Raw genomic sequence first — 16680 nt, forward strand, 5'->3', positions numbered from 1 at the left:
AAACATGCACCTTTGGTTTAGCAAGATCTATCATATCTACTACAGATTGAGGAATTGCTTCCACTGCTCGGAACTTCTTGAGAAACTTGAAAACCGGAAGCTCAGTGTTAATCTGAGATTATTTTTGAAGTTAAATTATTTGGGGGGGAGGATGTTTTCCAATGACTCATAGGCAAACTACCTCAGTGTAATAGCTGCTCTGCAGCTAAGCTCACAGTAAATGTGATGCTGAGAACTCAGTGGTGGGTGGCATCCAGTAGAGAACACCAGACAGGTGACAACTGTGCCCTTAATTGTTTGCTTGCTTTTTTAAATTTTAAGTATTTTATTTAATTTTAATTTATGTGCATTGGTGTGAAGGTGTCAGATCTTGGAGTTACAGACAGTTGTAACCTGCCAAGTGGGTGCTGGGAACTGAACCTGGGTCCTTTGGAAGAGCAGGCAGTGCTCTTGACCACAGAGCCATCACTCCAGCCTCTCCCTTAAGTATACTGTTTCCTCTCTCTCTCCTATATTTTGACAAGAAGCAGTCGCCTGCCTTCAAAGGCTGACCCGTTTTTACTTTTTCTTGTTTGGAGAACTTGCTTATACAACATAACACGTTAAGGGCCTGAGTATAAAGTGAAGCAGTCATCTACCTTTAATTTTTGAAATGCATCTCTTTAATGTTATGGGTGTGCGGCGGTTTAAGTGAGAGTGGCCCGCACAGGCTCACACATTTGATTACCTGCTCTCCAGGTAGTGAAACTGCTGGGGACCGATGAGGAAGTTTGGCTTTGTTGGAGGAGGGTGTCACTGTGGTGGGCTTTGAGGTATGAAAATACGCCAGCCATTTCAAGCTGCTTCTCACTACCTTGTGCCCGTGGTCTGAGATGAGGCCTGTCAGCTGTTTCTGCTCTGACGCCTTGTTCATGATATGGACTTTAAGCATCTGGGACCGTGAGTCCAGTTAAATATTATCGTCTGTAAGTTGCCTTGGCCATGAGGCTTTGTAACAGCAATGAAAAAAGTAACTAACACAGGCTGGTTTTTGTTTTTGTTTTTCCCTGCAAGTTGGAGGCCAGCCTGGGCACAATGGACGCTGTCTCGAAATGAAAGAATAAAGAGGAGGAAGAGAAGGAAGGACAGGAAGAGATGAGAGATTGCCCAGCAGTTAAGAGCGGTGGATGCTCTCCCACAGATGTGTGAGCGCCTGGTGCTTGCAGGAGCTAGAGGAGGGCATTGGACCCCTGGGACCGGAGTTGGCCAGTTGTGAGCTATCATGGAGGTGCGGGCACTGGCTGTCCTAGAACTTGCTCTGTAGACCAGGCTGGCCTCGAACTCAGAGAGCCACATGCGCCACTGGGCCTGGCTCCTTTATCTAATTTCTATTCGATAAACGTTTGCTCCCTAGTCTCTTGCTTCTTTTCTTCCTCTCTTTTTTCCTTTTCCAGACAGTGTCTGCCGTGCCCAGTCTGGCCTCCAACTTGCTGTCTCACTTTGTAGCTGAGAATGACCTTGGACTTCTGTTTTTATTGCCTCCATCTCCTTGGATGACAGGCCTGCACCACCCACAGCCAGTTTGTGCTTTCCTGGGGATCAAACCAAGAGATCCTGGCATGCTTAGTAACCGTGTGCTTGCTGAACTAAATCCCCAGCCGCCCCCACCCCCCCCCCCATCGTGTGATCCTCTTCCCTCCCTTGCTCTCCATGCGAACCACTGGGGGAGGAGGCGGGAAAGCATGAAGGCCCTGTAGTTTCTTGGCATGCACCACGTCGGGGGCGGGGGCCTGTGCTGTCATAGTGATCATTTTGTGGGATGCTCCCATGCTGACAAAGTGACCAGGATGACACTCCCGCCAGCTGCTGGGGAGCAAGGACTCCTTCCTGTGGACTGGACCCTCGGATGCTACCCACCTCTCACCACTTCATTCTTTTTAATAGGTTACACAAAACCCTTACAGGAGTCTTACCCAGGTTTTGGGTTTGATCTATGAGGCCTTATTTTGTTCCTTTAACCTGTGATCCCCGAGGCTCTTGCTGCTTAAGTCCGTTTACAAGCAGCTGCTTCACAGCCGTTGGCGGTTCCGTGTGCTCGGGGATGCTGAAGACCTCCCTTTCCTTGGCGCACTTGTCCAAGAGAGTTGCAGTGCTCTGCAAATGCTTTCTTTCTTTTTTTCTTTTTATCAGGTAATGCACACGAAGGGGAATGATCAAGTTTCATCCAGCCTGTCTGTTTGTTACCATGGATTCACGCCTGTGCAGAGACCTGGTTTGGAGGTCCCAGGGACAGACTCGGGTGAAGACTGGTCCCAGCATCTTCACTCCATACGCACACTTAGAAACCGCAGCCCATCGTCTGTCTTCCGTTTGTGTAATTATCATTTAGTGTGCCCAGTAGGGTTTTCTGAGCCCTTCACATCTACATGGATTTATTTTATTTCGGAGTGAAAGTGACTTTATGGCCCAATTACCATTGATGCAACTTATTGCATTATGTTACAGAGGAGGAGCGGAGGAAGACATTCCGATAAGGGGAGGCCTTCTAGCCTCACGCTCCTGCCCCAGAAGAGGAGAGACCACCGACTCTACTCCATTGTTAGACACTGAAGCCCTGGCGACCGGCTGGTTTCTTTCCTGGTCATATAATGTTCTCTTCCAGATGTGCATGTCCAGGCCTGCCCAGGCAATACCAGAGCGCAGTTGGTGGTAGCTCTCCTGAAAGCAATGTTGAGTTTCAGAAGGTGTCAGCCTCAAGGACTGTGAGAGATGACGAGCCACCTCAGTCCAGGTTGCCGCCCTTACATGACAGTTGTCGAAGGAGACCGTTTTAGTGTCTGACCCAGCTTCTCAACAGAACAAGATTCGGGGAAGCTAGGAGGGCAGCCTGAAATTCTCAGGAGCGCGCGGCGGTCCGTCCACCTGGAGCGCGTCCGCAGCGTGAATTTCAGAACCGCTGAGCGGACAGCTCCCCGACGCCGGGCGCGGCTGCGCAAGGGGCGGGCCAGAGAGCACGGAGCGCGAGGACCCGCCTCCCTCCCCACGCCGGCGGGCCGCTAGGAGCCAGTGGGAGGTGAGCCCCGTGACAGACGGGCCTCGCGCCACGCCCCAAGGAGGTGGGGCGCCCGGCTATCCCCGCCCCCGCGAGGCCCGAGCTCTCCATTGGCCAGCGGCTGGAGGTGTTGGAGGCGGGCCCGGTCCACGGCTCGCGCCCGGGAAGGTCGGCGGCGCAACGCGGCTGCCGCGGGGAGGGCGCGCGGGGACGCGACGGGGCCGGGCGCGGCGGAGACGCCGCGGGTGGGGGTAGCGGCGGCGGCGGCGGCGCCGGACAGCGGCTGAGTCTCTTCCCGCCGCGGCCGCAGCCAGCGGCGCCCAAGCTCCAAGGCGCATCCCGGGCGCGCGGCCCGAGCGGCCAAGACGGCGGGCCGGCCGGGCGCGGGGCGGCGCGCGCTGTGCTGCGGGCTGCGCTGGTGGGGAGCCGCGGGCCGCGGCGGGGGTCCCGGGCCCGGCGCGTGCGGCTGGGAGGCGTTGTGGGGTGTAGGCGCACGGGCGGCGGCCGGGGCCATGGCCGAGGGCGGCGGGGGCGCGCGGAGGAAGGCTCCGGCGCTTCTGGAGGCGGCCCGAGCACGCTACGAGAGCCTGCACATCTCGGACGACGTGTTCGGCGAGTCGGGCCCGGACAGCGGCGGGAATCCCTTCTACAGCACCTCCGCAGCCTCGCGCTCCTCCTCGGCCGCCTCTTCGGACGATGAGCGTGAGCGCCCCGCGCCCCCGGGGACCGCCCCGCCACCCCACGCCGAGGATTCTTTGGAGCTGGAGGAGGACGAGGCCGGTGGGGGCTGGAGCGCCGTGCTGCGGGATCGCCCGCCCCCACGCTTCGAGGACACCGGAGGTGAGGATCGACCGGGGACACTGGGATGCAGGGGTGCAGGGTGCGGCCTGAAGGCTAGCGCACCGGCCGGGCGAGTTCCAGACGCTCCCAAACCCGTGTGTTTGTGGAAGGAGATGGTTTTGAGAGCAGGGGTTTAAGGTTGGTCCTGTTGCCTAGGGGGCGGGGGGGTCCTAGGTTTCTCGTGGGTGGAGACCACGCCAGCGCTTGCCAGAGGTTTTCCGTCATCTGGAAGTGTCACACCTGTGGGGTCAGTAAAGTATGGCCTTCCTTGTGGAGGGGATCCAAACGCCTGCCACCGCTGAGGCAGGGTCATTCGCAGTACACAGGATCTAGGTGCCAGGGGTGAGGCTGGTCGCAGCTGAAGCGCTGGGAGAGGCCACCCCAGCCTCTTCACTGAGCTGTTTTCCTGAGAAACTTCCAGTCTATCGCGAGCACCGGGAGGAGCGAAGGGTGATTCCACCGCGATAGGGCAAGAGTTCTCAGTCCGAGTTACTTTCAAGGTGTGTAGACCAGACCTAGATTATCTGGAGAAGGTGACTGGAGTTGAGCGCCACTCCGGGGCCTCAGGCTGTTGTTGGCTTCTGCAGAGTCGAATCCTAAAATACCGCTTTGCAGCAACTCAGCCTTCTGCTTTGTGAGAGGTGGAGGCTGCATTCCCGTTTGACACCCCCACCCCCACCCCACCCTGGCAGGCAGATGTTACACCATATTCTTCTGTGAAGTGCACACAACCAGTGTGGATGGGTACTAGGGTGTGCCCTTTACATGATCCCCCCACTACACACACACACGCACACACACACACACACACACACACACACGCGGGCGGGCGCGCGCACGCACGCACGCACGCACGCACACACACACACACACATAACACACACACACACTTTGGGTAGTTCATGGTTAGTGACACTCTAGTTATTGTTCAATCGGTCAAGAATGCACCTCCCGCGGACTAGGACCGTTGCTGCAGGGAGCTGGAGATGGGAAAGGCTGGCCCGGCCCTGGAGGGAGTGGTATGCAACCTTGCCAGGCTGCGGTGTGGATGGGCAAAGTTGCAGCCGGATTGGAGGCTTAGCATCACCGTGTAAGGTTCTAAGTGGGCATATTTAAAAAAAAAAAAAGCATTTGGCTGTGGTTAACAGTACTCTAAATGGTCTTTCTGTCCCATCCTACATTTCCATTAGGGGCCTCCTGCCCTGCACAGCTGTTTTCCATCTTGGCTCGTGGGACTGTACCAGCTGAGTGCCCTGGTTTGGCAGTCTGTGGGCTTTCGTGATCCTGTGTTGATCTTACAGCACTTAAGATAGAAAAACGGTCTACGGAGGAGAAGCCAGCAAAGCTCGAAGGTCTCAGGCCGAAAGAGGGACATGGTGCCGGCTTAGGCCTAGGCTAACAATGACGAAGGTGCTGGTGTTGAGAAGGGTAGAAGGGTAGAGGCACCAAGCTGACTTTTTAAACAGTTCTTTGCTTCTTAGTAACCTGTCAGTCAAGATGTCCACTGTGCACACTCCCCAGCGCGAAGACCAGGATGGCCTGTCACTGGCGTTAGGCTCAGATCCTGCTTCCTGCCGGTGGTTTGCACCTGTGCCTGAGAGTCCCCGTGAGGTTCCTTAGGCAAAGGCGTTAGCGGCTGTTTGCCGGTGTTCGTGGCCAGCGTCACTTTTCTGCTCTAGGAGTGGTCTTCTCTTTTAAACTTAGATCTAATTCAGAACTTCCTCTTTGTGGTACCACCGCCCCGAGGGAGACACGGGGAAAGGATAGAGGGTCAAAGCCGATGGCTTGTTGAGCACAAGAAGTGTGATTTATCAGAGCTTAAAATAGATTCCGATCCCCAGGTTGGTCAGAAAAGATCCTCCAGCCCCCTGGAGAACGTGGAGAGCGATGGATGTGTTTGTTAGGAGGCCGGTCGCAGCAGTGCTTAGCCAGGAGTTTCAGCGTGCCAAGCTACCCACCTACAGTATCGTGGGCACCCCAACAACCGCTGCTCTACACCGCCACGAACGCAGCCTGCATCCCCTCTCCCTTCTGTCTGCCCGGGTTATAACAGGCACAACTGGGGTGGGGAGGGTGGGGAGGGGCAGAGGAAGAGGATGGTATCTCGATTTGTTACTAGGTTTCATAACAGAACACTTGTGATTGCTGTGGCTGCTGCAGTCTAGTGTGGGCTGCACAGGACTCTGGGTTGCTATGGAACTTAACAGACTTGCCCTACTGTAAGCAACTGTCTCTGTGCACGGCCATGAGTATGCAGACAGGCCTGTGGAACGGCTCCATTGTTCCTGGTGGAACTAGGAGAGCGGCTTCTTCTGGGAAGAATGCAGCAGCTTCCTTCTTCTCTTGACTCCTTTGATGACCCGGAGACCTTTGCTGAGTGTTTGGGCAGGAAATAGTTGCACGGTGAGGACTGTTATGCATTGAATTTCTGTCAGAGTGGTTCTGTAGCTCTGTGGAAAATTCGCGTATAGTAGAGACATTGGTGCCGAGCCGAGAAGAGGGACGAGGGATTCCTGTGGTTACCGGTTCGAATCCTAGCCCTTCAGGCTGTTCAGGTCTTTCCAGCCTCATCCCTGTTTTCCATGGCTTCAGCCTGCTGGATGGAGCATGCGTGGGGAGGCATAGTCGGCAGTGGCAGGGGAGTGGCTCTCTCACCTCTCTCAGGCTCGGCTCTGAGGTGTGGGTCCCCTTGGGAAGACTTACTTATAAATACTGGCAGGCTGGTTGGCATGCTTTAACTCTTGGGGAAATGGGAGAGTCTTCCTGGGAACTGAGCTGCTTTCCGGGAGCACAGGGTTCAGACTTGCAACCGAAACCCCTAAAATAGCCCAGCGAGAGCTGTCGGCCTCACTTGCCTAACCACAGTGTGTGCGAGTCACCAGCAGTGTGCCACGCTCTCCTGGGAGCAGTGTGAAATTCAGGCAGGCTGTGTTTGAGGCCTCTGACCTTTAGGTTCCCTTCTCCAAGCGTGCCTTGACCACCTGTTGAGGAGGTAGAGGAGCGAGCGGGTAGCAGCACAGTCTCAGGTCTGGTGTTCTAGCTTGCCTGGGTTTCTGTGGTAACTGACAGGCCCTCTCCTGTTCATGCTGACGTGACAACAGGCATCTGAGACTCCCGTGGGAGCCTGACCTTGGGAACATGAGAGGAGCATATGGGGCTGGAAATTAGCACTGTTGAATTATTTTTCCTTAGAGCTTACTGCTATGTTTTTATTATTGTTATTGTTGTTGTTGTTATTGTTATTTTAGGGACAAGGTTTCTCTATGTAGCCCTAAACTTACTCTATAGACCAGGCTGGCCTTAAACCCACAAAGATCCACCTGCCTCTGCCTCACGAGTCCTGGGATTACAGGCATGCACCACCACAGCTAGTTTACTGCTGGTTTATTATAGTCTTTTTTTTTTCATTTTTTAAGGACTTATTTATTTATTATCTATACAGTGTTCTGCCTGCAGGCCAGAAGAGGGAACTAGATCACATTATAGATGGCTGTGAGCCACCATGTGGTTGCTGGGAACTGAACTCAGGACCTTTGGAAGAGCAGCCAGTGCTCTCTCCACCTCTGAGCCACCTCTCCAGCCCTATTTTTAACTTTTGTAATAATTATTTATTATATATGTTTATTCTTTGAGAGTTTCATGAGTGCTTGTAATATATTTTGATTTCTTCCACCCTCTACCCCTTCTCAGACCCCTCTCCCCTCACATCTGCCTCCCAACTTTGGGTGTCCCCCTCCCCCCTCCCCCTCCCCCTCCCCCCTCCCCCTCCCCCTCCCCCTCCCCCTTCCCTCCCCCTTTACCTCCTACCCTCTTCCTCTCTCTCCTAACCTACCCAGTCTAATTTATGCTGCCCCTATGTGCAGGAATGTGGGGCTATCCACTGGAGCGTTGTCAACCTAGCAGGTACCACGTCCCCAAAGAACGCTGACTCTCCTTTCTGGCAAGAGCTCTTTGGCTAGGGCAGAGGCCGCTGTGCCCCTCTGCCACCCATGCTGGAACGTAGACTGGCTTGATTTGATCTTATGAACGCCTGAGTGTGCCCAGAAGACACTGCGCCTCCCCAGCCCTCCCCAACTTGGCTCTTACATCTTTCCACCCCCCGTTCTGCAGTGGTCCCTGAGCCCCTCCGCAGGGGTGTGATAGAAATGTCCCATTTATGGCTGAGCACTCCATAGACATTCTTTGAGCTCTAACCCAGTTGTGAATCTCTCTAATACCATCTAGTGAGGCCTTTTCAGCCCCGAGTAAGAAGAGAGAAATGTTCCTTTTTACTGCCTGAGTTAAGTGGGGTCCATGACCTGTGGAATTGGGGAAGCAGCGCCTTCTGTCTTGGCTCCGTGCCAGGCTGGAAGGCAGCGGGAGGAGCTCGGGCCTGCAATCCCAGGGGGGTGCTGCCTAACTGCTGAGCAGCTACACCCCTCGGTCAGTGCAGCTGGCTTCCTGGCAGCTCTGTATCCCTGGCAGCTGCCCGAGGCGGGGAACCTGAGCTCCCGGTGTAATTCACATCGGTAGTTGCTCATCTGTGCATTGTCACACCCTGTGCTCACACAGACCCAGTGGTAGAGAAGTTACCATTTCTACAGAGGAAGACGGTCTCAGCTTCCTAGCCGTAGGGGCAGGCGGCTCACCCGGCCAGGTGGAAGCCATCCTCCTAGTCACACCTGACAGCTCAGGACTGGCAATTCCACCTAGTTCTGCTACCAGAACTCTTTCAGCGCTGCCGCCATCCATGGCTTGTCTCCATGTTAATACGTAGACTAGCCTTTCACTAGGTCGGGTTCTGTGAATCTTGAACACCTGAGTGTACCAACCAACCCTTGCACAGTGGTGCAAGAAGAACCAGAATTTCTACTCTTCTTGGGAGTATAGTGCTGCTCCCAGGGAGGTGGGACGTCCTTGCCAGGGAGTGTGGCTAAGCGTGCTGGCAGAACCTGTGTAAGGCCCGCCTCGGGTCTAGAGTGTCAACTTACCTTTATTTCTGAAAACTGTGATTGTATGTTTTTCTTATCTTTTTAGGTTTATTTGTTTATAGATTTTATGTGTATGGGTACTTTGTCTGCATATACATCTGCACACCAGAAGATAGCATCAGACAGTTAGGAGGCAACCGTGTGGTTGCTGGGAACTGAACTCAGGACCTTTGGAAGAGCAGCCAGTGCTCTGAACCACTGAACCGTCTCTCCAGCTGCTGTATGTTCTTCTTAACAGCACAATAAACGTCTTCATTTTAGAAAATAAAGTTATTAAAATTATTTTAGTCCCATAATTTTCTGTTATCTGAAGAAAGCCAACCATGATGCTAAATATGTAAGTCGTGTGTATAAGTATTATCGTGGTGGGTGAGCTGATTTTTAATTGCAGTTAATTATTTATGGACATTTTCCATTAAAATTTAAAATTGTTAAGTTTTAATGAGTCCATAATACTCTGCTGACCCCTCTGGTTAGCCCTGAGCCTGTGGCCTTAGACTTTAGTCTTGTGTATCTGATGTGTGGGGCATGTGTGCCACGGTGCGCGTATGGAGGTCAGAGGACAGTTCTGCGGAGTCACTTCTTGCCTTCTGCAGTATGTGGGTCACGGGATGGATGGGACTCAGGTCTTCTGGCTTGCATGGCAAACACCCTAACATACTGAGCCATCTCACTCGTCCCTTTTGCCCTTTATAATTTTACTGTTAAGCTGTTCTCAAAGCTTAGTTTGTGGACGCATCCTTGATTTGACCCTTAACATAAAACCAGCATTAAGAGTGTCGCGGGGAAGGATCTCTGTCTATTTTTAGAGTTTTGGTACCTGTGAAAAGGAATCTTCTAGAAGCATACCTGTTTGCACCCTTGCCAACAGTGAGTGCGCTGGCACATCCACCATAAGTAGTTTTGGTTCCATGACAGACACTTGCTTGTGGTTTCAGAGGCTCCACTGCCAGAGCCTGAGGTGAGACAGGGCATCACAGCAGAAGCCTGAGGTGAGACAAGGCATGCGATGGTGGATAAGGAACTTTACCTCAGTAGCAGCCGGGACGCAGAGAGGGGGCAGAGATGGAGGGGTGGGCAGGCACAAGAAACATCCCTCAGTGGCACACCTCCAGTGACTGCCTGGCCCCCCAGTCAGGCTCACCTTCTAGAGCTCACCTCCACAACTGCCAGTGACTTGTGCTTCATTGGCAGATGAAGGCTGTTGCCTCGGGGACCAAGCCTTTTTGGGGGGTTCATTCTGTTCTAGATTCACTCTGTAGCAGTAATTAAACCCTGACTAGAAGGTACTTGGGGGAGGAAAGTGTCTGTTCCATCTCACGCTTCAAGTTCTAATGGATCAGTAAGGGAAACAGAAGGAGTTCAAGGCAGAAACGGAGAATAAAGGCTATCCAGGCGGTGCTGCCACAGACATGCTCACACAGACGTGCTAACACAGACATGCTCACACAGACATGCTCACACAGACATGCTCACACAGACATGCTCACACAGATATGCTCACACAGACATGCTCCCACAGACATGCTCACAGAGACATGCTCCCACAGACGTGCGCACACAGACGGGCTCACACAGACGTGCTCACACAGACATGCGCACACAGACATGCTCCCACAGACATGCTCCCACAGACGTGCTCACACAGACATGCACACACAGACATGCTCCCACAGACGTGCTCCCACAGACGTGCGCACACAGACGTGCTCACACAGACGTGCTAACACAGACGTGCTCACACAGACATGCGCACACAGACGTGCTCCCACAGACGTGCGCACACAGACATGCACACACAGACATGCTCCCACAGACGTGCTCCCACAGACGTGCTCCCACAGACATGCTCCCACAGACATGCTCACACAGACATGCTCACACAGACGTGCTCACACAGACATGCGCACACAGACATGCTCACGGGCAGGCCAGCCTGATCTAGGCAGTGCCTCAGGTGAAGCACCCTCCTCGGGTGACTCTGGGCTATGTCCGCTGAAGACTAAGCAGAGGAGAAGCTCAGCTGCAAAGTGATGATTAACATCTTCCTTTCAGGAGGGCAGACCAGCATGTGATTTTGGGAGTGTGCCTAGCCTTGTGGGGGAGTCTTGCACTCAATGAAGTGTAGGAGTGAAGCAGATGTGGGCTACCTGTGTTCCGAATCCCCAGCACGACTGCCTTTTACATGGTGCATTCACACACCCACACAGACACAAGTAAAGGAGGTCTCCACCCCAGGCACACACACCCGTCCCTCTTCTAGAGACGGCCGTTACATTTTACCACCCAGGGTAACGTCGCTTATATTGTGCTCGCAAGACTCACTCATATTATTGCGTGTCTCATATTTTTAAAACATTACTTGGAAGTTTTAAAGATTTATTATCCTAAAGTATGTGTAAGTGTGTGTCTGCGTGTGGGTGTGTGCACATACATGCAGGTTCTCAAGGAAGCCAGAGGCATCAGGGTCTGTGGATCTGGAGTTAGAGATGGTTGTGAACTGATGTGGGTGCTGGGAGCTGAACTCTGCTCCTCCGGAAGAGCAGCAAGTGCTCCTAAGCACTCGGCCCTCTCTCCATCCAGCTGCGTGTGTTCTTATGGGCCTACAGTCCTCCATTGCCCTTGGGCACACACACCTGAAAGTGACTGCGGGCCATACACCTGAAAGTGACTGCAGGCCATACACCTGAAAGTGACTGCGGGCCATACACCTGAAAGTGACTGCGGGCCATACACCTGAAAGTGACTGCGGGCCATACACCTGAAAGTGACTGCGGGCCGTAGTTCAGATGGCTGCTGGGACTTTAGATCGTTTTGCTGACAGGGGTCTGCCTTGTGCCTCACCCCGCATTAAGCAGCATATCCGTCAGGCCCGCTTGCTTTTGCCCTTCTCCTCAGTGGTAACCAGGCATGTTCCTGGACATTGCTGTGTGTCTCCTGGGGGGCAGATTTGCTGTGGGCTGAGGACCTCTGCTGCAGTGGGCGGCAACTGTTTCCCCACTTGCCCTCTGTCAGCAGGGAGTGATGGGTATTAATTCCCGCACGTTGAGCCTCTGGGATAAGGAGAAGCATAAAAGTTCAGTCTCCTGGGACCTGGGAGGGCAAGGGGAAGGTGACAAATGGAGGAGACAGAGGTGTGTGGTGATCAGGGGAAAGCGATTTACACAGGATTTCAGAGCAAGAACAAGTGAAAATTAATCAGGGATAAAAACTGTCTCAAGAGACGTGGCTCAGCAGTTAAGATCCTTGTAGGGGAATCCAGGTTTGCTGCCAGCCCCTATGGGACAATTCAGAATTGTCTGTAACTCCAGCTCCAGGGGGGTCCGAAACCCTCTTCTGGCCTCTGTGGGCACTGCGTGCACGTGGTGTACTTACATACAAGCAAGCAAAGCACACAAAACATAAAATACACATAAGAAAATATTTTGAAAAAGAGAAGGAGAGGCCCACAGTGGTGGAGCACACCTTTAATCGCAGCACTCGGGAGGCAGAGGCAGGCGCATCTCTGTGAGTTCAAGTCCAGCCGGTTTGCAGAGTATGTTCCAGGACAGCCGTGGCTACACAGAGAGATCCTGTCTTGGGGAAAAAAGGGGGGTGGGGTGAGGGGGGTTCTGTCTTGCTGTGATTATAGCCTCCTTCAAACAACACTGAGCTTCCTTGTGTGAAGTGAGTCCCGGGTTTCTCTGGATGCTTTGAAACCTTGAGTTGTTGTATCTCAAGTAACCTTGAGGAGCTAAACTCCAACTTGACCTTGAGGTACACAGGACCCCCACACACACTTGGGGGGGTTCCAAGGTTTGAGGGAGTGAGAGTTTGGAGAGGGTGGGAGGGGGCCTTCCAGGAAGATGACTAGGAACAGGCAGTGTGGTAGTGTGGTCATAGTAGCCTGGCAGCACCCGGGTCTCTGCAGAGGGACGCCGCCTTGTGCTGTAAGCTGTAGTGTGCTGTGCTGGCCTTTGGCTTGGCGCTTTGCTGGGGCCCCTCTTCCTCCGCTTCCCCTTAGATCTAAGAGTTAGTTTCTTGTCTGGAGTTTTTTTGCTTATTTTTGTTTTGGTTTTTGAGACCGGATCTTACTCTGTACCTCAGGCTGATGTGGACCTTTACATGTCCCCCAAGCTGGACTTTCTGTCCCCAGTGTGACCTAGGAGGATGTTATACATTGGTAGACTGCCTGCCTACCACGTCCAAGGATCCAGCTTTGATCCCCAGAGCTGAGAGTTAAACCTTTAACTTTCTATCATACAGTTTCAGGGGTTGAGACTCGCAGTCTTTTCATGTCACACATTCATGGATGTGATCTCTCTCTCTCTCTCTCTCTCTCTCTCTCTCATACACACACACACACACACACACACACACACACACACACACACACGATCAAACACACATTTTGCCCAAATGTTTGCTTTAGTCACGACTAAAGCTGACTGTAGCATGAACCTCTAAGATAAAAAGATGCCTTCTGAAGCTTTGTTTAAAAGCGTTTACACTAAGATCTGTGAGTTGAGGGTTGGAAGGATCAAGGGCGCAGCTCAGGAATATTATTTCTCACATTGTCAGAGCCTGGATTTTGCCTGCAGCTGCTCCACTGGGAAGGGGCTCATGAAAAGAGAGAGAGGTATTCACTTTCCTCAGGGTTCAGGGAGGTCCCCTCATCTGGGGCATGCGTCCCTTCCTCTGCCGGCTGCTCTAGGGGGGTTGAGTCTGACGTGAGGGTTTGCTCAGCGAGGTGATGCTGTCTGTCAGTTCACCAAAGCCAGAGTGATGGACCTCGCTTACTGTCTCAGGTGTTCTTTGGGCATTTTAGGAGGAAGTTTCAGGAGTTGCCCAGCTTGTGGGATTTTGTTTGTTTGTTTGTTTGTTTGTTTGTTAACTCATGTTTCTGCCTGTAGCTGCTGTTCCTAAGATCAGTTGGAAAAGCCAGGAATGTGGCAGTGGACCGATGTGCTTTTCTTTCAAGCTAACAAAATCACTGGTTTTTGCATCTTCCTGCAGTGATAAGGGGTGTGCAGTGAGGAGCGCCTGCCCTCCTGCAGCTGATCTCTTGGCTCCCAGGGTTCCACAAAGCAGAAACTAGGCTGGGGGACTCCTTAGTCCAGCAGGCTGTTGACCACAGAGACCGGTGTGCTGCCATTTCCAAGTGTCTGCTGTTCAGGGACGGGGGGGGGGGGGGGTGGGGGTGGGGGGGATGCACATTAACTTAGGGAAAATTTTCTTTCAGTATCACATTTTCCAAGAAGACCGTAGCAAGTACAGAGTCACAGAGCAGGTCCCAGTGACATTTTGTCTCCTGGTGGGCAAGGTTGGTGGCCTGGTGGCGTGGAGTGCACACGCCAGCTCTCGTGTAGAATGGGGTTATAGTCTCTAGAAATAAAAGTTACAAGGACCTATTCCCAGCCCCCTTCTTAGACATGGGCTCTGAGTGTGGTGTAGGCTGGCCTTGAACTCCTGCCTCCCACCTCAACCTCAGCTGCTATCGTAGACGTGAGTCCTAGGGAAATGACTTTGTTTGGTATTCCTGTAGGATTTGGGTAACTTTCATGAGTGAAGACAATTTTTCTCTAAAACTATCTTCCTTCCTTCCTTCCTTCCTTCCTTCCTTCCTTCCTCCCTTCCTCCCTTCCTTCCTTCCTTTCTTTCTTCCTCTTCTTTTTTTATACTTTGTATCTTCTTTTTAGTGTTTGCCATGAGTTGGGTAATAAAGAATGCTGGATATTTGACCTGTTCCTGAATTTTCAACTTCTCCTTTTTCTGCCTTTTTCACGTACTCACTAGATGAATTCCCAAATAGGACATTTCTTTGGAATAGTTACATCCCAAGTGAAATTAAATGGCTATAAAATTACATTACATTCTTAAGGGCTGTTTAGCTCAGTGTTATGTGTTTTAAAACACAGAACAGTTCTACGAAGATTATTATACAGTCTAAACTGCTTTTCTGCCTTGTATCACTCTGAAAGAATGTTCTTTTTAAAAATGTGTGTGTGAGAGTGGGGTGTGTGTGTGTGTGTGTGTGTGTGTGTGTGTGTGTGTGTGTGTGTTTCTTTCAAGCTTGCCCCAAGGATAAATATTCTCTATAAAATTTATTTAGGCACTGGGGATAGAGAGATGGCTTGGCAGTTAAAAGCACTTCTGCTCAGCCGGGCGTGGTAGCGCACCCTTTAATCCCAGCACTCAGGAGGCAGAGGCAGGTGGATCTCTGTGAGTTCGAGACCAGCCTGGTCTACAAAGTAAGTCCAGGACAGTCAAGGCTACACAGAGAAGCCCTGTCTCAAAAAACAAAAACAGAAAACAAACAAATAATGCACTTCTGCTCTTCCAGGTCTCTGGGATGGATCCCCACATCCACATGGTAGACCTGACTGACCCCCTCTTCTGGATGCTGGCATCAGGCACACTCATGGTTCACAGTCAAAACACCCATACACATGAAATAGTAAACAAATTTTTAAAAAATTACCTGGACAGTGGGCATGGTATGGTGGCACACCCCTTTAATCCCAGCACTCGGGAGGCAGAGGCAGGTGGATTGCTGTGAGTTCGAGGCCAGCCTGGTCTACAAAGTGACTCCAGGACAGCCAGGACTACACAGAGAGACCCTGTCTCGAAAAACAAAAACAAAAACAAAAAAATCACCTGTGCAAAAGTTACTTGTTATATTTATGTTGACTCTATTTTTTAGGTATAGAATGCTTTTTACATTTTTATTTTGTTTTGTTTTGTTGTTTGTGGGTGTATGGTGGATACAGATGCTAGGAAATTGGTAAGCTCTTATTTTTGTTCTCAATTTAACAATAACAACAACCTTTAATTATTGAAAAACTCCCCCTTGTCATTGAGTATATTTATTCTTTAAAAAAAATTTATTCCACTTAGAGCTGGACAGTGGTGGCCCAGACATTTAATCTCAGCACTTCAGAGGCAGAGGCAGGGGGATTTCTATGAGTCTGAAGCCAGCCTGGTCTGTAGAGTGAGTCCAGGATAGCCAGGGCTACACAGAGAAACCCTGTCTCGGAAAACAAAAAATAAGACCCCCCCCCAAAAATCACTGCATTTATTTAGTGAGTGTGTGTATGTATGAGTGTGTATGTGTGTGTGTATGTGTGTGTGTGTATCTGTGTGTATGTGTTTTGTGTATGTGTGGGGGGGGGCGTGTAGGAGAGAGGAGAGCCTGTAGCAGTCCGTTGCCTCCTTCTACCGTGTAGGCTCCAGGGATCGAGCACAGGCTTTGTGGCAAGCGCCTTTCCCATCGTGCCAGCTCCAGGTGTCTTCATCCTTACAGAGCTCCAGCCCCATTGCTTGATTGCAGTGAAGGTGAACAGCCAAACAGCAACAAAGATCTGAGTTAGTTGTCTAGCGTGTGCTGCTGAGGTGGCACGGAGGGAGGCCACGTGCCTAAGTGACGTTGATCGCCCTTTCCATCCGCTGTTGCTGCTCGAGCCACGCCTTGGACTCTCAGGCACGGCTGCTGCTGTTGAGGCCTCCCCCCCCCCTCCGCTATCTCCCCCAGCTGTGGGCCTGGGGTGTACTCACAGTTCCCAAGCTGCATTTCCTACCTTGAGAGCTGTGGGTTTGCGGAGGAAGCACTCCCCATCCCCCCAAACCCCCCCTACCCTACCCCCACCCCCCCACCCTCACACCCCCCACCCCCCGCTGCCCCAGCTCCCTGCCATGCAGTCCTTGTCACTCTGCCCAGAGCTGCCCTGTGTGGCCAGTCTGTATCCATTTCCTTATAGGTTTGAGTTCACTCTGCCTGAGAGATGGACCTAGATTTCCTTTGATCTTAGACCCAGAATGTCACCCGTGTCTCTTCTTGTCGCCTCCGTGCAGAACTAGTGC

The 16680-nt window shown here is 52.2% G+C and overlaps 1 protein-coding gene across 1 annotated transcript in view; it reads left to right on the plus strand.

Annotated features, from left to right (window-relative positions):
- Positions 1-3284: 3284 nt before the first annotated feature.
- PGBD5 (piggyBac transposable element derived 5) overlaps positions 3285-16680 on the plus strand; it is a 64581-nt gene continuing 51185 nt past the window's right edge. The window contains exon 1 of the mRNA XM_084755962.1: positions 3285-3871. Within this exon, the coding sequence (XP_084612088.1) occupies positions 3544-3871 (328 nt within the window). The 5' untranslated portion in view covers positions 3285-3543. The remainder of the gene's footprint in view (positions 3872-16680) is intronic.

This window comes from Acomys minous (genome assembly GCF_964271855.1).
Source record: "Acomys minous genome assembly, chromosome: 14".
Lineage (NCBI taxonomy): Eukaryota > Metazoa > Chordata > Mammalia > Rodentia > Muridae > Acomys > Acomys minous.